Source organism: Aethalodelphis obliquidens, unplaced genomic scaffold, assembly GCF_003676395.1.
Source record: "Aethalodelphis obliquidens isolate GAN/ISIS:26980383/991018 unplaced genomic scaffold, ASM367639v1 scaffold38, whole genome shotgun sequence".
NCBI lineage: Eukaryota > Metazoa > Chordata > Mammalia > Artiodactyla > Delphinidae > Aethalodelphis > Aethalodelphis obliquidens.
The window spans coordinates 16548417-16570291 of record NW_020837982.1 but is presented as its reverse complement, the minus strand read 5'-3'; the positions used below and the strand labels follow the sequence as shown (position 1 = coordinate 16570291).

Here is a 21875-nt window from a genome sequence, read left to right as displayed (position 1 = left end):
CCTGGCATGGGTAGGCCAGATGCACAGGCCACCTGTTCCCAGCCTTCGCTTTCACCTCCGGGTGCAGGAATACCATCATTTGCCAAGCTTTCTCTCCCTGGAGAATTTTTTCTGCATTCTTAGGAAATCAGGTTTAAAGTAGCACTGGCAAATAGCCATGTAAAAATTGTGATTTGAATGGAAAGAATCCCTTCAATTAAGGAAACGTGCTTCTACACATTATTCCATGAGCCTTCCAACAGCAGTTTGACAGCACGCTGGGCAGATAGGATATTGTTATAATCACAGTTTCAAAGATGACATGAAGTCCCTGAATTTCAGCTCCTTCAAGGGGCAAGATCACAATATTCGCGGCTAAACTTAAAACCGTGATAAGAATAACATCTATTGAGTAGGTATGGACCCTGGAAGGGAAGGACACATAGATGTTAGCTAGATAATTGGTTAAGTGGAGTAGACGGGCTCAAACCCAGGGGGCTCAGACTCCGGGGCCCACGCTCTCAGCCTCTCTCCTTACTGTTTCCCAGGTCTACCTTCCTCCCTTAATAAGACCCGCCATGTTTAGGGTCCTCATGCCTAGTTCTTCTTAATAACATTTACCCCTTCGCAGGCGGACATTTATTTCTTCAACTGCTTCCACTATTTAAGGTACAAAAGTAATCCTGTACGGAATTACACGTCATCGTAAAACACTCAAACGAAATGAAAACTATGGAATCATGCCCCTGACCCCCACCCCTGCCCTCAGGACATCCACACTAGAGGAATGACACTCTGTAGGCGGCAGCAACATCTCCAGGCAACAAACCATGAAGTCCCTAAAGCAGCATCTTTTACTTTCCTCTCCTGCTTGGACCTGCCCGGGCCCCAACCTGAGTCCCGGCTTCTCGCCCTGCCCCGCCCACTCTCTAGCCCCGCCCGGATCCTCCCACTCCGAATCGCCCCGCCCCCACTTGCTACGCCCCTGAGGGCCCGGAAGCGGAAGTGGGGTCGGGTTGCCGCTGTTACTCCGGCTCCTCCAGGCGCGTAGTGACCCCGCCTCGTCTGTTCTGGTCCCCGGCCCGCGGCTGCGGCGCTGACGTGGCTCCCGGAAGTGGGGCTGGCGTGGGCCGCCATGTTGCAGCAGGTGAGGGGCTGTGGGCGCGGAGAGAGGGCCGTGGCGGCGGGACCGGGCCTGCAGGGCTTGAGGGGCGCGTGCTGAGCGTCCGGGGCCGCTGCCGGAGCCCGAGGAGGAGCGGGTGGGCGGCGGCGGGGCGGCCGGGGGCGGGGCCGGGGTCCGGGCTGCGCTGAGGGCCGGCGCGGGTGTGAGAGGCGCGGAGTCGCGCCCGGGCGGCCGCGGAGATGCCGTGTGTGGCCGGGCGAGGGGAGGGGGGCCGCCACCCAGCACGTGGGATTAGGGGATCCCCCTCGGCCTTACGTTCAAGTTTGTGCTGTTACAGCAGCGTTGGAGGTGGCTGGTCCACTCCCGTGACTGCATCTGCCCCTCCGAGCTAATTACAGCCCTCACGTGTAGGACCAGAGATTAGTAAGAATCATTTCGTAGTTTCTTCCTATTTTTAAAAAAGTTACACTTTTATTTAGATTTTGTAGGCGTCTTTTCCTCTTGAGGGGTTACTGTGGCCCAAGCACTGTGCTAGGCCCCGGGGGAGGGCTGCGAACCGCACAGACGATTTCCTGCGCTGAATCGGAGGGAGGATTGGAGGGTGCCGGCGGTGGGGAGGCAAGGTAAGTTAAAGACTGAAGGTAGTTTTCACAGGGCTGTCACAGAGCCAGGGTGATGTGATAGCAGGTGTCTGCGAATAGGACGCCCTCGGGATTTAGTGTCGGAAAGGACCGCTCCGGGGAGGTGACCTGAGTGGGGAAAATCCGGTGGTCGTCTGCACCTGCGCCCCGGCTGAAGGAGGCTGGAGAAAAACACAACGGCACTGACTGTTCTCACTTAAGCGTGTGGCCAGGCACCTCAAGCGAGCCCGTAGGGCCGCCAGGCACTCGTCACCCTGCCCCCTCCGTAGCCCCCTCTCCCTCCCACCTAGGCTGCTCTCGAGGGCTTCTCCCTCAAACCTTCAGCGTTTCTTCCTTATCTGCTCTCAGCCCCTAGCCTTGCTGCTCGTTTCACTGAGAAGGTGGAAGCCATCGGTGTCCGCACCGCCTGCCATCTCCAGCTTTCCTCAATCTCCTGTTTACTCTGCCTTTGTTTTATGTAACTGCACTGTCTGTGCTGCGTGTTTTTTTTGATATGGGCCATTTTTAAAGCCTTTATCGAATTTGTGCGAAAACAGTATTGCTTCTTCGTCTTTTTTTTTTTTTTTAATGTTTTGGTTTTTTGGTCACGAGGCATGTGGGATCTTAGCTCCCTGACCAGGGATCGAACCCACACCCCCTGCACTGGAAGGCGAAGTCGTAACCACTGGACAGCCAGGGAAGTCCCGGTGCTGCCTTCTTAAGTCGAGCCCTCTCCTTGTGCACTGGTTTCCATCCCCTCTTGCCTAAATAAAGTACCCCCAGAGAATTCTAGCCTGTCGCCAAGGTGGAGACCACTGGTCTCATAGATGTGAATCCATTTTACATTTTCTAGCTTCAGCTGTTCCTCCACTCTTCCACCTTCATTTACTATGAGGGCTTTCTCCATACGTACTCTGTGTGTTCCCACTTCTGTGCCTGTGAACAGATACCTAGTCAAGGGGCCAGAGGGAGGCCCAGCGGGTGAACTCTCCTGGAAGCCTCCCCACAGCCCGTCCCTCCATCTGCTCCTGTTTGCGCTCAGGTTACTTCTGGCACTGACCACAGTCTGCCACGTGTCGTAGGTGATTGCTTCTTTGTTTATTAGCTCATGCCTTCCACGAATACTGTAGCACCTGGCCTGGTGCTCGGCTAGACACTAGGATTTATTACAATGCAGGGACGGAACTTGCCCTCCGGTAGCTTGGAGTCTAGGAGGAGGTAGGAGGAGTAGACTTGCAGTAAGACTATCCCGAGATAATTGTTCAAGCGGAGATTTGCCCAGGTGCTGTGGGGACGTGGGAGGGGGGATGCCTGGGGATTTCAGGGCAAGTTTCTCAGCCGTTGCAGTATTTGAGCTGAAAGTTGGAAGATGATTTGGCGTTTGCCTGATGGTCTGCTTCATAGGGGATGGGGAAGGGAAGAGCTTCTGGGTAGAGAAAACATGAAGGGCAGAAAGGTGGGAGGGCCCGAAGTGTTTTCCCAGAGCAGGTAGTAACAGCGTTGCTGCAGTGCTCAGTGGGAGGGGGCGTTGTCGGGAGGTGGGCACGGCATCAGGTCCTGAGCTGCCGCGAGCTCTGGTTTGCTGTGCCTGAGGGATTTAAGTCTTATCCTGTACAGGGAGGGGCGCCACTGAACAGTTTGGGCAGGGGGGTGACATGGTATGCTCTCCATTTAGGGAGATACTCCGGGTAATGAGGGGCTGGAGTAGAGCGGGGGTGAGACCAGAGATGGCAGGTGAGTGGGGAGGGGCTGGCACTGTGAAGGTGTGAAGCATGACTGAGGCTGCAGGTGAGTTGCAGTGAGCTGAGGTGCGAACCACTTAGAGACCTGAGGTTGAGGAGGGAAGGGAAGTAGAGGACAGAAGGGAGATTCAGCATCAGGACTTTAAAACATCTCTTCACGCTGTAAAGGACACCTGAAGAAGCTTGTATGCTGATGAGAAAGATCCACCAGAAAGACCTGAAGATACAGGAAACTCTAAATAAAGGGGAAGAGTGATGGAACACGCCCCCAAGGAGGCCGGAAGAGAAGGGATTCTGACTACAAGTAGCTGGTTTAGCCTTGGAGAAAAAGGGACAGAGTTGAGAGAAGGGGTCAGGAAAACAGGGCTGCAGTCAGATGGTTTTGTGGAGGAGCCAGAGACAGTTTATCTCGGCAGCCTCAGCCTGCTCTGACCTGGGAGCCACCTGAGGGTGGCTGCATGGAGTTTGCGCTTGGCAGCTTCTTGGGTGGGATGGAGACGGCAGGTGCTTGGGTTGCCGTGTGGGGTTTGGCCAGGTGATCAGGGTTGGGGGAGGGAACTGACCTCGCCCCTTCCCTAGGCTGTGAGTTCCAGGTGGCCGTGACCGTGTCCTACCGTCATCTTCCGTATTGACTAGCGTGCTGCCTTGCATGTAGTAGGCATGCAATACGGAGTTTCATTCTGCTTCATGAATATTTGCTTTTCCTATCAGGACAGTAATGATGACATTGAAGATGTCTCACTGTTTGATGCAGAAGAGGAGACAACTGGTAGATCAAAAAAATCTAAAATCAGGTACGACGATAAGTTACAAGACTCGGGTTAGTGTCTGGTGCTGTTCTGTCCATCGCCTGGTGCCAGCGACGGGCTTCGGGGCAGAGTGGTTGTGATGTGCTGGTGAATATTGTGTATTGCTGCTTTGCTCTTTAGTCTGAGATGAGGTGACATCTCACGTTTTCCCTGGGAATAATTGACTTATGGCATTTTACTCAATACTGAGTTTTCAAATCTGCAAATCCAATTTTTTGAACACTGGTGTTTTTAATTCTGACTTTTGTACCAAGAATGCACCATTTCTTTAGATAGTTTCTGTAGATATATTACATTTTGATTTATTATACAAATTTCAGAATTGTGTCTTTTGTATCAACTAATGTGAGAATATCAAGCCAAATATCTTTCTATTCCAAACTTAGTTATTGCTAAAGAAATTCACTTGATGAAATCAAATTCTACCTGAACCTTGAGAACATCTCTAAGTGAGAGATGCCCGTCACAAAAGACCACGTATTATATGATTTTGTTTATGTGCAGAATAGGCAAATCTATAGGGACAAGAAGTACATTAGTGGTTGCCTAGGACTGGAGAGGGGTGGGATTGGGGTCAGTGGGGGGGTGACCGCCCATGGGTATAGGCTTTATGTTTGGGGTCATGAAAAAGTTCTAAAATTGATGGTGTGATAATTGCACAATTCTGTGAATATACCAAAAATCACTGAATTATACCCTTTAAATAGGGGAATTGTGTGGCGTGTGGATTATATCACAACGAAGCTGCTGTTAAAACAGCAACTATGCCTGGTGGTCACTTTGTCTTAACGCCTGAAGTGATTTCTGAGGGCCTAGAAATTCTTAGGGCATGATATTTAGACATGTGAAAATAGGAGTCAGTCCTAAGAGTGTAGTTTCCTAATTCCTCTAAGCTTGGTAAAGTTTCTTGTTATATATTTTGTGAAAGTATATAATCAATGAGTTGTTAAAGTCACGTTTACATAGTGTATTTTCTGTGACAGCAGGGCCTAGTCAAATAATGGGACTTATGAAAAAAGAGAGGTAGGCGGTTTGCTTCTTCCTCAAGTCATCTTTTATTTTGGCAAGACTCTGCATGGTTCTGCTTTGGCTGAAACATTTTCATCTACATCTGCAGTACCTGTTGTAAATGTAATTGCATATCTTTTATTATGTTTTGGTTTTCAGACACCCAGTGGCATCATTTTTCCATTTATTCTTTCGAGTCAGTGCAATTATAGTCTATCTTCTCTGTGAATTGTTCAGCAGCAGCTTTATTGCCTGTATGGTGACAATTATCTTGTTGTTGTCATGTGACTTTTGGGCAGTCAAGGTAGGTTTGATTGTTTTTATTTTAAAATCGTACTTATATGATGAGATTGAATGACGTGTAAACAGTAAAAAAAAAAAATGACACTTAACATTTCTGATCGGTGTTAATTTATCTTTTTGTTATCTTAGGCCTCACCTGTGTCAAAGTGCCAGTTGTGGCAGATCACGTGTAGGTTTACTGACTTGTCTGTGCTTTACGTTAACCTATGTCAGCTTTAAAGTTAAACAAATAAAAATGTGACCAGCAGCTACAGACTACACATATTGCTTCTAATCCTCACCACTGGTTTTGCTTCAGGGTCACCTCCGGCTATGCCGGGATAAGACCCCAGGGTAGTTTGTCCACCATTACAAGTACCGCCCATTACAAAGGCTCCTGTTTGAGCTTGAGGGCAGTGTTTCTCAGCCAGGGCCAGTTTTGCCCTCCAGGGGGACGTTCGTTTGTCAGTATCTGAAGACATCTTTGGTTGTCACAACTGGGGGTGGGGGAAGTGTGCTATTGGTATCACACAGGTAGAGACCAGGGATGCTGCTAAATATCTTAAGGTGCACACACAGGGCAGCCCCCCACATCAGGGAATCATCCGGCCCAAAATGTGGTTAGTGCTGAGGCTGAGGGATCCTGTTGTAGGGGATAGAAAAGAGTGTAAGAAATGGTTCAAACTCAGAGGCAGTGGTAGGTAGAGGGATGGATGGATGGAGAGATAGGTATATAGATAGAGGGGCATGTGATAAAGTAACTATGGTAAAATATTAAATGTAGACACTAGGTGATAGGTATTCACTGTAAAACTTGACTTTTCTGTGTGTTTGGAAATTTTCATAATAAAATGGTAGGGGGAAAAATTGAAGGCAAAAAAAAAAAGGCAAAAGCTACTTTTGGAATTTGAGGTATGTATATTGATTCAAAAACCAGTAAGATGTTACAGGTCTGCTCATGTCCACCAACGCAGCCATTTTTAGATCTTTTGATTGTCACAGATATCAGAAGTGGTTGGCTTGGTGGTGGCCAGTTTCCATAGGCCACAAAATGCTGAGAGTAAAGATTACAAAGGTCTGTTTCCTGTAGTCTTTTCTTTTGTACAGTCTTCTTTGCCTTGTATTTCTTTGAATTTCTTCTGTTGCTTTATGCTCTAAAGTGTTCACTGTATCCAGGTCACAGTTTCGTTTTGAGGAACATTTCTTTTTGTTGTTCATGTAATTTCTGCTTGGCCAAATAGAACACCACCTTCAGTCAGTCTTCCTGGTAATTTCCAAAAATTATATAATTAGATCCTTGTGGGTTTAGAGTTTTAAAAAATGTGGCCAGAGGGAGTTCCCTGGTGGCCTAGTGGTTAGGATTCCGGGCTTTCACTCCATAGCTTGGGTTCAGTCCCTGGTCAGGGAACTGAGATACCGGGATGCAAGCCGCAGCATGACCAAATAAAAAAAAAAAAAAAAAAAAAATGTGGCCAGAAAGTATATTTTCTGATAACATTTTTTTTTTTTAAAACAAGGGCTTAAAAAATACCCTTTCATCTGTGGCAGAATTACTTACAGATATGCAGACAATTGAGATATGAAATTAAGAAGTCAAGAATGGGGAAATTATTAAATGGACTTGGGGAAGGGGGTGTGCAGGGTTCTGAATGTAGTTAGAACAGCAGTGTGTCGTAGTTGTAAATCTCAAGGCAGTTGTCAAAAGAAGAGATAATTATTAAAAAAATAAGAGATAAACAAGATAAAGTTATTTAAAAAATGAAAAGAACTTAAATGTTATAACCTATATGGGGCTTTTGTCTTATTCTTTATTTTGAGAAATATAGTAAAAAAAAGAATAAATAGTTGTTTTCAAATTTTTATGGTAACTATTAGTAAAATTTAAAACATTGTGTGTCTTCCACAACATTGGAGAAGGCAGGAGCAACTAAAACATCAAGAGGAGGAGAGCAAAGCAAGCGTCCAGGAACCTGAAATATCATAGGGCAGAGTGCAAGGGGATGGGAGCAGTAGCACATTAGTTACAGCTGTAGATGTAATTTGATTAAACCCTCTTTTTAAAGATAAAAATTCTTAGATTTGGTCAAAAATCAAAGTCCAACCCAAAAGATCTAACTATAATTGTAACATTAGAAAAAGTAAAGGCAAAGATAACATAAGACCAATTCAAACAAAAAGAAACTTGACGTTATATTATTATCAGACAAAGCAGAAATGAGAGTAAGACAGCATTCAGTGGAACAAGAAAGATCAGTTGATGAGTCACAGTGAGGATCATTCACAGAAAGACATCACATCAAACTATAGTGAAAAACTAGAAACACTAGAGAAGATGGAGGAACACTGTTGTGATAGAAGTCTAACAAACCATTGTCTTTGCAGATCAGAGCAACCAAAAATACATAAGATTTGAAGGATCTGAATGAAATAACAAGGTCACTTTCATAGCAGTATTTGGAAATCTGTATGTAGAGGCATAATACCTTCTTGTTCAGTTCCTGTGGAACATTTACAAAAGTTGACTAAATATCACTATGAAGAAAATCCAAAGAAATTGCCCAAAGCAGCTACATTTTCTAGTCCAGTACCACAGAACTGGAGACTAATAAAAAAAAATGGTTGTCAAAATTGGGATTTTTAAAAAGAGCCATTCTGCTAAATATCTTGGCGCAAAAAGGAAATAAAAACTGTAAATATAGATTATTTATACCTTAATGATAATGAACATCTACATTCAAACTTTTGAAATGTGTCTAAAGCTGAATTCAGAGGAAAAACAATAGACAAAAGGCCTTTATTAGAGGCCTAGAAGTTTCAAAAACAAAAATAATAAGCTTGAGAGAAATTCGGAAAATAAACTAATAATGACAAAAACGAAGTAAAGAATTGGAAAATGGGAAAATGGAGGAGTTTGAGACTATTCGAAGAGCTGTTATTTGAAAGTGCCACTACAATAGACTTCTGGCTGTTCTCGGTCTTCTTTGCCAGCTCTTCTCTTTTGCTTAGCCTTTGATTGGTAGCGTTTCTACAGAATGAAGTTTGGTCTCTAAGGCTCCTCCTCTTCTTCTCTTCTGTATTCATTTCATTATGTTAGGAAAGCTATCAAAGCAATTTGTTACATTAGTAAGAGGGAAAGAGCTTGGTGCATTTCAAGTACTGAATGAAGGTCAGTGTGTATAACCATAGTCTTCGTTTGGGCTGCTGTACAGAATACCAGAGACTGGGTGGCTTACAAACAATAGGAATTTATTTTTCCAAGTCCTGGAGGCTGGAAATCCAAGGTCAGGGTGCCAGCATGGTCGGCCTCTGGTGAGGGCCCTCCTCGGGTTCCAGACTGCTGATGTCTCGTTGTATCCTCACATGACTGAGAGCAGAGAGAGGGTGAAAGCTGTCTCTTGACTCTTATGAGGACACTAATCCCATTCACAAAGGCTCCGCCCGCATGGCCTCATCTAATCCTAATCACCTCCCAGAGGCCCCCTCTTGATACCATCACTTGGTGATGGGGTGGGGGCAGAGTTTCAACCCATGAATTTGGGGGGACACAGTATTCAGTCCATAACCTTTTTTAGAGATACATAGTTATAAAGTATATGTAGCTGTGGTCAGGATATATAGGAAAAAGTAGGTCCCAGGAGCTAAAGAGCAAGGGGTTTAGAAACACATGAGGGAACTGGAGAAAGGACAAGAGTTCGCGAGGGAAAAGAAGAGTAATGTTTATGGGTGTGCTGACCCTGTCACCTCTGCCCCTGTGGGGCCTGCCATGGCATTTTATTTACTCTTTTGTCCAGGCCTGGTACGTAGTGGTCTTTAATTGGATATCATGGCGGGAAAGCTGATGATTTCTTGTTTGTGAACTGTTACACTAAGATATGATGTTATGGTAGACCTGTAAATAATGTTTTTAAAATGTGTGTGCATATATTAATCTTTACCAGAATGTCACAGGTAGACTAATGGTTGGCCTGCGCTGGTGGAATCATATTGATGAAGATGGAAAAAGCCATTGGGTCTTTGAGTCCAGGAAGGTAAACTGCCTTTGTTTTGTTTTTTTGTGGGTTTTTTTGAGCGTCATTCAAAAAATTATGTGTAGGGCTTCCCTGGTGGTGCAGTGGTTGAGAGTCCGCCTGCTGATGCAGGGGACATGGGTTCGTACCCTGGTCCGGGAAGATCCCACATGCCGCGGAGCGGCTGGGCCTGTGAGTCATGGCCGCTGATCCTGCGCATCCGGAGCCTGTGCTCCGCAATGGGAGAGGACACAACAGTGAGAGGCCTGCGTACTGGAAAAAAAAAAAATAATAATGTGTAGATACATTTGAGTATTTAAGGGTCAATTACCTAAACACTTCAGATGCATCTACACATAAGGGACCGCCCCGGGTCGCTTGGCATGGTATAGCACAGAACCAGATGACCTTCTAAACTTGCCTTGTGTTTCTCTTTAGTTCCGACTGGAAACAGGGCGTGTCCAGGAAAGAACCCTGAGAGGGCTTGGGCTCAGGGTTTATGCCGCGTGCTTAGCTGGCTCCCAGGGGCTGCTGCTGAAGGGTCTCTGTTTGGGGTCCCTGTGTGCCTTGCCTAGTGTAGCTCCCTCCAGTGGCTCCCTCTGTCCTTCCCCCCCGGGGTCCTCCTCCATTCGTACTCAGGAGGAAGAAAGAGGAGGTTTGCAGCTGGATAGAAAATCTGAGTTAAGCAGAGAGCAGTCTGTTCTTCAGGCTGTGCCTTCAGAAGCCCTAGGGGACCTTGCTCTGTTTTGGGTTAGCCTGCTTATCTGTAGTGGAAATCAGTTTGGGAGCCAGAGGACAAAACTCCTGGAGACAGCACCGATTAAATTGCTTGCTTCTGCTTGTTAGGGCCCTGACTAGGACTCCTCAGAAAGCAGCATTGTGCTCGGTGAGCCCATAGTCCTTTATATTATAAAATCTACCTTGGAAACCACTCGGCGCCCTTTTAAATTCCTGGGTGTTGCTGAGACATTCTGGTCATTGTCCGGAATCCCTTGACTGCATTTCTTCCTGTGGACCCTGATGGACCTTTTAGTCTCCAGGATGAACATAGCCTTGATTTCCTGAATCCTCACCTAAGAAGGCATCTTTCAAAGCTTGCTTATGAATAATCAGTATAAGTGCAAGAAGGATTGACTAGAAGCCTATCAGAGGCCACCCTTACTGTCTTGGGTGATGACAAACTGTCCACTCTGCCCTGAAAATGAAACATTCTCGATTTAAAACAAAGTATGTTAAGACCAGTTCCAAAAATTACAGTAGTGGTAGATCTACTGTTTTGCTTGAGGGAGATTGTGGGGCGGGGGGGTAGGAGTTCTAACTTGGGATTTGGGTTGTCTGTATTAATTTATTTGAATTTGAGGGTAAGGGGTTTTTCATTAAAAATGTTAAACTTTTTGCTGATAAATACCACAGAACGTTGGTTATTAAATTCATGTTCTTTTGTAGGCCTCTCCTCAAGACAGTAAAACTGTTTCAGAGGCTGAATCAAGAATCTTCTGGTTAGGACTCATTGCCTGTCCGGTGCTGTGGGTGATATTTGCCTTTAGTGCCCTCTTCTCCTTCAGAGTGAAGTGGTTGGTGAGTATCAGTGTGGAGCTGTCAGTAGCCCGCTAAGGTGGCTGGTGGACAGTCATAATAAGCAGCACCTGTGTTAACATCAGGGACCCGTCTTGAGTAGGCAGCTTCATCATGTATTTCCCAAGTTTGGTTTCTCAGCTCCGCTTTTCTCTAAGTACAGAGAGCAGAGTCCCGTGAAAGACTCCATCTCACCAGTTCTCCTAGTGCTGAGCAGAATTTGATTTAGCCCATCTTTCAGTGATTACCACGTGCATCACATAATCTTGTCGATCAGGGATGGTCAGTATACTCCAAACGTGCTTAGCTTGGTTTGGAACTAGCAGAGTGGTCTTTTCTGAAAATACTGGTTGGTAACCTGTTCTGGTTATCTACTGCAACAGTCATTTTATGATCTCTCACAGTTTCACTGGTTCAGAAGTTTGGGAAGGGCTTGTCTGGAAAGTTCTGGCTTGGGATCTTTTGTACTTGTGGTCAGACAGTGGCTGGGGGCCGCTGAGGCTTCTCCTCTTTATGGGGTCCCATGGCCTCTCAATGCGGTCTTTCCACATTGCTGGTTGGGGCTTCATTACAGTCTGGTGGCCTCATATGAGGCAGTTAGACTTGGAGGGTCACAGCTTACTTGGAGGGTCATAGCTCCAGTTGAGAGTGTTTTAGCTCACAAGCTGTATTACTTTGTACAGCTGTATTAGTTTTCTAGGGTTGCCATAACAAAGTATCACGGACTGGGTGGCTTAAACAACAGAAATTTATTTTCTCCCAATTCTGGAGGTCTGTCTCTGGCTTGTTGACTGTCTTCTCCCAGTGTCTTCATGTGGTCTTCCCTCTGTACATGTCTGTGTCCTAATCTCTTCTACTTATAAGGGCACCTATCATATTGGATTAGGGCCCACCCTAGTGACCTTATTTTTCCTTAATTCTTTAAAGACCCTGTTTCCAAATACAGTCACATTCTGGGGTCCTGGGATTATATATATTAAACATATACATTTTGGGGGAACAAAGTTCAGCCCATGACAACCACCTAGCCTCAGAAGTCACAGCATCACTTTTGGCACCCGTCCACATTCAGGAGAATGGAAATTAGGCTCTACAGCTTGATGGGGGAGTAAGAAGGTTCTAGAAGAGCATGTGGAGATACAATTGCCACCATGTTTGGAAAATATAATCTGTCACTTAGCCCAAACTGTGTGTCTTATTCTTTTAATAATTGATTTTATCTCACTTAATACATATTGGTGTCAGATGTATTTTGGCCTTAATTAATTAATGTATTTTGGCCTTAATTGTGTTTTTTTCTCCTGTTTTTAATATTTCCTTGTCTAGTTCGCTGTATAGGTTCTCTTTTCCTTTGTGCACACACGTACATAAATACTTTCCCTTTTGAGATTTGGAAGGTTTATTTTCTGTTTTTAGTTTTTCTAGTAGTTATCTGTATCACATAACCCTCTTTCATGCATTTCATGTATCATACCCTCTTTCATGAATTAAGAAATGTATTTAATGTCTTGATTTCCTGCTGTGAAAGATGTAAAGTTAACATTCATGCCTTCTCCCACCTTTCCTCCCTCCTTCCACTTCTGGATTTTTGTTGGTTGTAGTCTTACTTTAGTTATTTTAAGTAATATAGTTACTCCTGTTTATTGACTTAGAGACTGTTTAGAAAGGGAATGACATAAACACTCTTATATTCCCTCCTTTGTTTCTTCCCTTTCTATGCCTGAGCTTTGTTTTTTCCAGTATTATTTTTGTTGTCAAGGTTTATAATAATTACCTTTTGAGACGATATTTGTTACTGGTTGTTCAGTCTTTGATCTACTTTTAAATAAATTGATTCAGTCCTTTTATTGCAGCTTCTCCTTTACCTCTTGGTTGGCTGAATTTCATTGTTGGGTGATTTTTTTCAAAAAACTTGTGGGTGTTATTTTCCTTTGGCTCTGTCATGTTTAAGAATATGAGCCTGTTGACTTTATTCTTGAATAAACTTTTTTCTTTCTGAATAAACTCTTTATGCTTGAATAAATTCTTTATTTCTTCATTCTTGAAAAAAGATTCTTTATTCTTGAATAAAGAATTGGCTAAGTTAATATTCTTGGGTCACAACTTTTTTCTCTCACCATTTAGAAGACATTACTTCCTCATTTTCTAATATTGAATATTGTAGAGAAATCTGAGGCCTGGCTTACTTAACCTCCATGTAAGGGAGTGAATTATTTTTCTCCCTGGACAAATAATTTTTGTTAATCATTCTTGAAGTTTTAAAATAGCATACATAACCAGATTGTCTTTGTGTTTATCTTTCTGTGTTGCTTTTTCTGGAAACTGTGCCCCTCTAATATGCAGGCACAGGTTTTGCTTTGAATCAGGAAAATTATCTTCTGTTGTCTTTACATTTATTTATGTTCTGTGTTTTTGGTGTCTCTGATTCTGAGGTACCAGTTACCTCTGTGTTGGATCATTTTTATCTGTTCTCATCTACCATCTTAAATGCTTTCGTCTCTCATCTTTTCCTTTCTGGTTATTCACTCAGCACATCTTTTTAAAAGAGTCTGCCATACACCAGAGCTGTCCTGGGCGCTGGGGATATGATTAAGGGCCTGATAAACAAGATGACTGCTCCGATAGCACCACTTTCTAGTGGAGCAGAGTGTAGACAGACAGTAAATAAGGGTTGTTAGAAAGGTGACACACGGTAACGGAGTGGAGAGTGCCAGGGAGAGCGGAGTGGGCTGCTTTAGCAAGGGCTTCTCTGCGTTTCCTGAGCTCTGCCAGCTCCCGTTTTCAACTCCTTCTGGTGTCTTGTCTTACCTTCATTCTCTTTGAATTCTTGTCTTTAGGTTCTTCTGTAGGGTGAGGAATGCTTCAAGAATGCTTTTATTTTGGTGGACTCTCTTTCTTTTTAGAATGATTCTTCGTCTGCCTTTTGCATACTGTGTTCCTTTCTTCTTTTTGTTTTTTGCTGTGGTTCTGCGTAGCTGCCTTTCCCTGTTCCCCTCCCCATTTTGCTCCTGTTTGCAGTGGCAGCTCTGTCCAGACCTTCTCTTTATGTTGGTTTCGTGTGGGTGAGTTCTCCTTGCCTGCCTTCCTTGTTGTCTGAGACACCTGGGCTCTGCTGTGAGCTGCGGTTTGGTCGCCTGAAGGCGCAGGTGTGAGGAGGGGACCGCAGCCCTGCCGCCACGGCCTGCCTCGGCTGGCTTGCTTGGGTTCCTTCCCTTACATAGTGGAGTTCTTGTTGCTCTGTCGTGGTTCTGCCCTCCTGCTTTAGTTCGTTTGTGAGCCCTTGGAGCCTTCACCTCTCTCTGGGGAGGCAGCCCAGTCTTTCTCTGGCAGTGTTTCCCCTTCCCTAAAGCAGAGCAGGGAGAGGGGGGTGAAAGGTGGTTTGGGCTTCTGTTTTAAGACCACAGGGCAGGAAGGGGGCATCCGGTCCCTCAAGCTTCCCCACCCACTGTTCTCTGTGGTGATGGGCTTGATGACCGTTGGTCCTCCTGCCTACTCAGACCATTTGCTTATTCTAGAACAGGGCTTGGCAAACTGTGGCCTGCAGGCCAAATCTGGCCTTACGCCTGTTTTTGTAAAATTGTGTTGGAACACAGCCTTGCCTGTTGGTTTACATATTGCCTGTGGCTGCTCTGGGGCTAGAATGGCAGAGTTGAGTGTTTGCAGCAGAGACCATATGGCCTGCAGAGCCTAAAATATTTATTATCTGGCCCTTTACAGAAAAGCTTTGTAGAATATTTAACCGTGGGATCCCCTCATGTTGTTCTAATTAACTTTTCTTTAATAATATTTAAATAGTAGGCTTGCGTTTCTTTTTCTCAATCCTTAGCGGTCTTAGTGGGGTCACCTATAGGATTGTGGCTACAAGGAAGAAACAACTCTGCTGAAGTGCATTTCTTCCTAGTGCTGTGTCCCCCTCTGCGCCCTTCCCCCATCTCCTTGTCACAGAAGGCAAACCCCTGTTGGTTGCTACCTTGAGGCACCGGTTTGCTTTCTTAGAAGCCAGTTGTTGCCCACACAGTAGCATAGAGCAGAGACTCAGCTCTGTGTGCTTTCAGTGTGTTGAACTTGATCTATCTCTTGACCATTCTTTTGGAATTCTTAAGGAAACAGTTAACATTTGAGTCCCTTCTGAGTCTCATTTACTTTTTTTATATCTTTACTCACAGAACCATGGAAAATATTAGAGAATGAATGGTCCCCCTACTGCACCCCCGGGGCTGGCACAGAGCATGTGTGTTGATGGGTGCTTGTTGGGTGGTGCAGAGCGCGTATTGGACGGGTCTGCTCTGGGAGGGAGGGCGCACGGGAGTCTCACGGCCACAACCCCCCTTCACAGAGCTTCCTCTTCCTGCTCTTTCCCGAGACAGTCTCCGCGTTTTGTTTATGGCAGAGAGACGGTCAGTCAGTGTCAAGCCCATAACTGTTGGTTATTCCCCTCTCCCAGGCGGTGGTTATCATGGGTGTGGTGCTGCAAGGGGCCAACTTGTATGGCTACATCAGGTGCAAAGTGGGCAGCAGGAAGAATTTAACCAGCATGGCTACATCGTACCTTGGAAAGCAGTTTTTAAGACAAGTAAGTGTTTTCTGGATGTCAGGGTAATTTGGATGCGGTCAGTGACTAATGCAATGAAGATTTCTAACTCTTGGAGAGTTTAATTTCTATGAAGTACTTTAAAAAAAAGTTTTTTAAAGGGACATACTTATTTAAGTACGACATGATGACGATAAAGTTATTTTAATTTCTCTTTGGAGGCTTTTAGGGCATTCCAGAAATGTATTGTCGATATCCTGAAATTATTTTAAAACCAGAGGGATAAATGTTCATTGATAATAACTTCTTTTTTTAATTAGATGAAGTTCAGTTGCTTTCCATTAGTTCCAGTGGCTCTAAATGAACAGTTTTGAAGCATGTATCAATATATAGTATGGTTTTAGGCTTTATAGTAAGAACAAGTTAGAAACATAATAAGACCGTATCATTAAAGATTGTTTTAAAGTACTCGGTTTGGTTTTGAAGAATGTATAGGTTTTACTATAGTTCCTCGATATGAAGATTTAAATCGGAGTTTTCCACGGGGTAAGTGGTGTTCATAGGTAAATAGTAATTGGTAAAACCTTTGGGAAATTGATTAGGTCTTTGTATGAGTGATGTCTCGTGTTTGTGTTCATGCAGTAGGTTGGGCAGGTAACGTTATACAGGACACTTACGGGTTCTCAACCTTGGACATGCATCAGAATCTCCTGGAGGGCTAGAGCACAGATTGTGGGGTCCTACCCCCAAAGTTTCTTATTTAGTTGCCCTGGGGCCGGGTCTCATAGGTCGCGTGTTTGCAGGTTCCCAGGTGGTACTGACGTTGCTGGTTCAAGGATTACGTTTGTGACTAAAGCCCTGAGAGGCTAAGTGACTTCTCAGGAACATACAGAAACAAAGTGGTGCAAAGCTAGGGCTTAACCCAGCTCTCTTGAAATCCAGTGCCGTTTCCTGTACAGTTTCTCTTATATAAAAGTTAAGAGGTAGGGAAAATGAGGATTCTTGTAGGGATATGACTCTCCTCCTGAGGGTTTTTGCAGAGTCCCAGTATACCTTTGCTGGGTAAGGTCCACCTCATGGTAATTGTCAAGTGTGTGCTTAATAGGTTTTTTTTCCCTTACGATTACCAGCATTCAGGTGAAATTGAACCTTGAGCTGACATACATGGACAGGGTCAGTAGACTTACATGGCACTTGGTGATGCTCTGCTCAAATGCGAGTGACTTGCTGGACATCTGGGTGGACTCATTGCTGTACTTCTCTAGCATGACAGTAATTTTTAACGTAATTGGGCCATGGGATGCCAGGTAATGTAGTAGCTGGCTGTGCTGGCAGTTACGAAATGTTTTCCTAGTGCTTTAAATCTGGTATGTTAAGTCAAATAGCTTTGAGTGTTAAGGAGTTGTTTCTCTTTTGCAGACCACTGGAGACGATCAGACCTCCTGAAGAGAGTGAGGGAGTCTGCGTGTTCTTTCCTTTGGGAACAACTGAAGGGGGTCTTGACTCTGAACCTTTAGAACTCAGTACCTATTGCAAAGAGGAGTGTTGGGTTTGTTTTTCCATTTTAAAGTTTACTTTAAAAAAAAAAGGAAAAGTAGTTTTCATATTAAGTTTTTACTTTCTAGCATATGGGGCTTGAAGGTGTGGTGTAGCTAGAAACATTGTTAACATTTGGTTCATGGTGTACATATGTGTATGCACATAGTCGTGTAAGATCCATGTGTCTTAAATTAACAAAAGTGTTTGTGTTCATGCCCATATGGAATGGAGACCTTTGCATTTTGATCCACAGAACAAGAAGGATGTTCCTAGTCTATCTCAAAACTCTCTGTGTTTACATACTATTTCTGTAGATTATTTTAGGTTTTGCTTCCATGGTAAGAGTGAGCACTTTGGCTTATATATAGAGTTAGAAATAATTGTTAATTTTACACTTAATATATACTTCATGATGAAACTTCTTATCCTAGGCGTTTACAGGCAGGTAAAAACCAAATTTGGGCTGTTGGTGTTAACTAGTTTCTAAAATTTTGTTTATTTTTATTTGTAATGAGTCACGTACTTAAGGCCCAGTTAATATAAAAGGAATTTTCATAGTTTATGTTCATGGGATACGTAGGCATTGCTGCTGTTCTATTTATTTTGGGGGAAAGATAGCCAGATTTTACTTTGGAACCTTCCAGAAGCTCTTCAGTGGTCCTTGGCCTAATGAAATCTGTCTTTTATCACTAAAAGAGTATTATTCTTATGTCATAGTGAGAATAATCATTTCAATACTTGGCATTGTAAATGCCTAAAAGACGTTTTATTTTACGAATCTATTTTTTTTCTTGCTATAATGGGGATATTGTAAATCATGTGTTTGTATTAATGGTATTTCTTAAAACTATGTAACAATCCGCAAACTATTGTAGGCGTCTGTAAATTCTGTTGTAGGTACTGTAAATTTTCTTTCAATTGGCAGATAGATTATTTTGTGATTGTATTTATACATTGTTAAAAATTTTTGAAGATGTTCTGTTTAATTGAATGTATCTTATTGGCGTGATAGCTTTGAAGGTGCATAACTTTATATTTGTATAAAACTCTACTGCTTACAAAGCACTTTGACACTCGTAATCTCATTTGATCCTCACGACAAGCCTGTTATGTGTGATGCTGGTTTATAGGTGACGAAACAGGACTTCAGGTTATTGACTGACTTGCCCAAGGAGACACTGATTACAGGAAGACCCATCAGGACATATTACTGATTTTAGAGGAAATATTTGTCTCTAAATGTCCTTTCCTTTCGTACGAATCATTAATTTACTAAGTCATTAATTTGGTAAGTGCTTGTTTCCCATTTTATTTATACTTGTCTGGTGAGGAAAGTGGATGCTGCATAAATGTTTTTATTTAACCTGAAAGATCTGGTGTCAGTCTGTAGAGCTGAGAGTCTCATGGGGGGGTTGCTCTTGAGGTAACTATTGTTATTTCAGGCTTCAATCCTACACCAAATATGAATTGAATTTTGGAATATGTACGTGGCAAGACCTACTGTTTATCCCCCAATATTCATTTTTCCCTTCTATTCATTTCCCACTTATTAGCCAGGACATGGCAACAAAGACAGTTTTTCCCAGATTTTCTTGCTGCACCTTGGCTACGCTTCCAGGAAGTATTCTTAGAAGACCGGCATGCGCGTCCCCTCCCCTTTTCACCCCTCTTAGCTGAAATGTAGACAGAATAGATGGCGCTTGAACAGCTGTCATGGACGATGGGGTGATAGCCTTATTTTTGAGAACAGCAGAGAAATAAGGTAGAGATTGAGTTCCCGCTGATGGGGCCAGCAGCCCTGAACTGCCTGTCTGAATTTTTAAGTGAGAAACAAACTTCTGTCTTGTTTTAAGTGTTATTGCTTTGGTTTTTCTGTTACTACAGCCTAAGTGAATTCTTATCAATACAGTATATTTTCAGCAGCCCCCACAATTGTTTCCGTTAGTATAGTATTTGAGATTTAATAGTTCATCAAATACATATTTGCTCTTTTCTGTGAGTTAATTAAGCTAATATTATAGATTCTAACAAGTCCAGCTGTTCCAGATGCTGTTGCTGCATAAAAATTCACCCCAGAACTTAGCAGTGTACAACAGTCATTTTCTTATGCTTACACAAGCTGTGGGCCAGGAATCTGGGTGGAGCTCAGTGGGGACAGCTTTCCTCTGCTGCACAGCCTGGGGCTCGGCTGAGAGATTTGAAGGCTGGGTTTTGCACATTTGCCAGGAGGCAGGAAACATCTGGGGGCATCTTCACGGGTCTGGAGATTGATGGCGGCTGTCAGCTGAACCTCAGCCAGGTTGCTGGTTGGAACACCCACATTTGTGACCTCTGGGTCGTCTCTCTGTGGAGGCTTATCTGGGCTTCTTCACAGCCTGACAGCTGGGGTCTGAGACAGGCTTCCCCAGGGAGCCAGAGAAGTGTGTGACGTTTTTATGACTAGTCTCGGGGTTTACATAGTGTCACTTCTGCCATACTCTGGTTGAAGCAGCCACTAAGGTCCCCCTGAGTTCACGGGGAGGGGACAAAGCAGCCATCTTTTGAAAGTAAAATCTGCCACACATAATCGTTTCAAGACGGGAAAACTGCTTGAAGAGACCGAGGGTAGCAGGTGTTGTTTCTTTTTTATCTTCCCTGGTCAGCCTTGAGCACAGGTAAACTGACTGAATGGTGCAATTAAAATGAAAGTAACATTGCATTCTGGAGCCCCCAGTGTGCCTGTTGTTTGGCCCACAGCTCTGAAACGTAGGCAAGGGTGTGTGTGGTTGTGTGGAGGTGATGGCACAGTAAGTCCACCATGGTGTCAGTACTGTGGTCCTTTAAATTTGTAAAACTCTTCAGAGCTCATTCAGAGTTCTTTTATGTCTATTACCTTATTTGATTTTCCCCCGTAACCTCTAGAAGGAGGAGAGATCATGAACAACCTCATGTTACAGATGAATAGCTAAGATGGAGAAAAGTAAAATAATTTACTGACGATTGCAGGTAGTAGAGACAGTGATGCTCCCCCAGTATTCCCTTTGTTCTCCTGTACTTCCCACCAGCTCCCTAATTAACTGAAGCTGTGAGATCAGTTATGGCCCGTGTGATGTGAGTGAAGGTGACCTGCATCGCTTTTGGGTGAGGAAGGTGAAACTAATGTGAGAGTCTCTAATCTTTCTTCCCTTCTGTGGCAGCCAGTGGTGCTCGAGATGGTGCCTCGGCCAGCTGGGTCCCTGGGTGGCTTGTAGAGCAGAATCTCCCACCTGCTCCTGTTGGACGAATGGCGTAAGTGAGCAATAAACTTTTGGTGTGTGAAGTCACTTGATTTCCTGGTTAATTTGTTTCCATAACATAACACAGCGTAATAGCCTCTTCTGACGAATATAGGTGCACACCTGACAAGTAATACTCAGAAAACTCTTAAGTCCTAATTCAGTAATTTCACCACTGTTCCATGCTATTTACTTTTGCAAGGAAAGAAATTGGAATCTGGTCCCTTAGTGCAGCATCACCAATTCTAATCAGAACAGACAGGTGAGGTTGACCAGGTGAAAATTCAACTAGGAGAGTCCACCTCCATCTAAAGGAGCAGGAGCTTCTCATTTCCAGCCACTTGTTGCCACTCAGGAATGTGGTTCCTGTGTTGCTAGGGATGGAAAATCTGGATGTTTATATGAAATCTGATCTTTTAATGTTTGTAAATTAAATTTTAAAAGGAAAAAAAACATGTGAAGTCAAACTGAGTATGTTTGCAGGTCAGGTTCAGCTGTGCTAACTTTTGTGGCATTGCAGTGATGTTCAAACTAGTAGAGCTCTTTCTTCTAAGTCTTGTGTCAAAGCTGAATATCTGTAATGAGCAAAGCAGAGCTGCTCTAGAGGAAACAGGTTTGGAGGTTCTGGAATCACCCGCTCAGCCTTAACTACCATTTTCCAAGAAGCCCCCGAGCCACTGTTTGCTGCAAACTTCTGCTGGGAAGGTGAAACCAAGGTCTGCCTGGTTTTGAGGAACACGTTCTCAAATCATATGTCACATACATTTTTCAATTAAAAGTAAAGTTGAAATAATACCAAATTCTTGTGAGAAGCAGGAAGCATTCCTTAAAACCTTAATATTGTTATTCTAAAAGGAAAAGAGCAATCCTTCCTTCCTGAAGAAGTTAAATTTAGTGCCAAGAAAAAGTTTAGTCTTATATATCACTTTTCCCCACTATGATTAATTACAAAATAATTAAAGCAGTCATGGTCAGAAAACCGAAGGGCTACAAAGAAATGCAAGTCTTATCCCACTCTCAGTTCTGCTCCCCAGAAGCAAACATCTTCAACTGCTGCAGGTTTTGTATTTTGGGTATTTACTTCCATACTAAATAAAATGCTTATTGTTTGTACAGTGTTTCTTGACTTATCAACTTGCTATAATAGCTGTTGGCTTCCTGCTAAGAAAAATGAAGATTTAACTCAAACCCCTCCCCCTCATATAGTTTGAGCACTTTTTTCCCCCCACTTGTTTGTAACATTAAAGGCTTAACATAAACCCCCGTTTCTTATTCCTTAAGTTATCTGATGTTTAACTGTTTTCTCTATTAGTAATTTGTTCAACTGCAAGTAACAGGAAATTCCACTAATAATAGTGGCTTAAACAAAAAAAGGGTTTGTGTGTTTCTCTACAAAGGAAGTCTAA

The 21875-nt window shown here is 43.7% G+C and overlaps 1 protein-coding gene across 3 annotated transcripts; it reads left to right on the top strand.

Annotated features, from left to right (window-relative positions):
• Positions 1-976: 976 nt before the first annotated feature.
• TVP23C (trans-golgi network vesicle protein 23 homolog C) lies at positions 977-21587 on the top strand. Of its 3 annotated transcripts, XR_003438058.1 has the most exons (8): positions 1000-1126; positions 4176-4258; positions 5441-5585; positions 9502-9591; positions 11017-11148; positions 15590-15718; positions 17096-17225; positions 18346-21587. XR_003438058.1 is itself a non-coding variant. In XM_027131100.1 (7 exons), the coding sequence occupies exons 1-7, from the start codon at positions 1115-1117 to the stop codon at positions 17120-17122; spliced, it is 618 nt and encodes a 205-aa protein (XP_026986901.1). In that variant the 5' UTR covers positions 977-1114; the 3' UTR covers positions 17123-18578. The 3 variants fall into 3 exon arrangements, 2 of the variants coding, with proteins under 2 accessions (XP_026986901.1, XP_026986902.1); XM_027131100.1 differs by having other exon boundaries at positions 977-1126; positions 17096-18578; XM_027131101.1 differs by lacking the exons at positions 1000-1126; positions 5441-5585 and having other exon boundaries at positions 17096-18578.
• Positions 21588-21875: the final 288 nt, after the last annotated feature.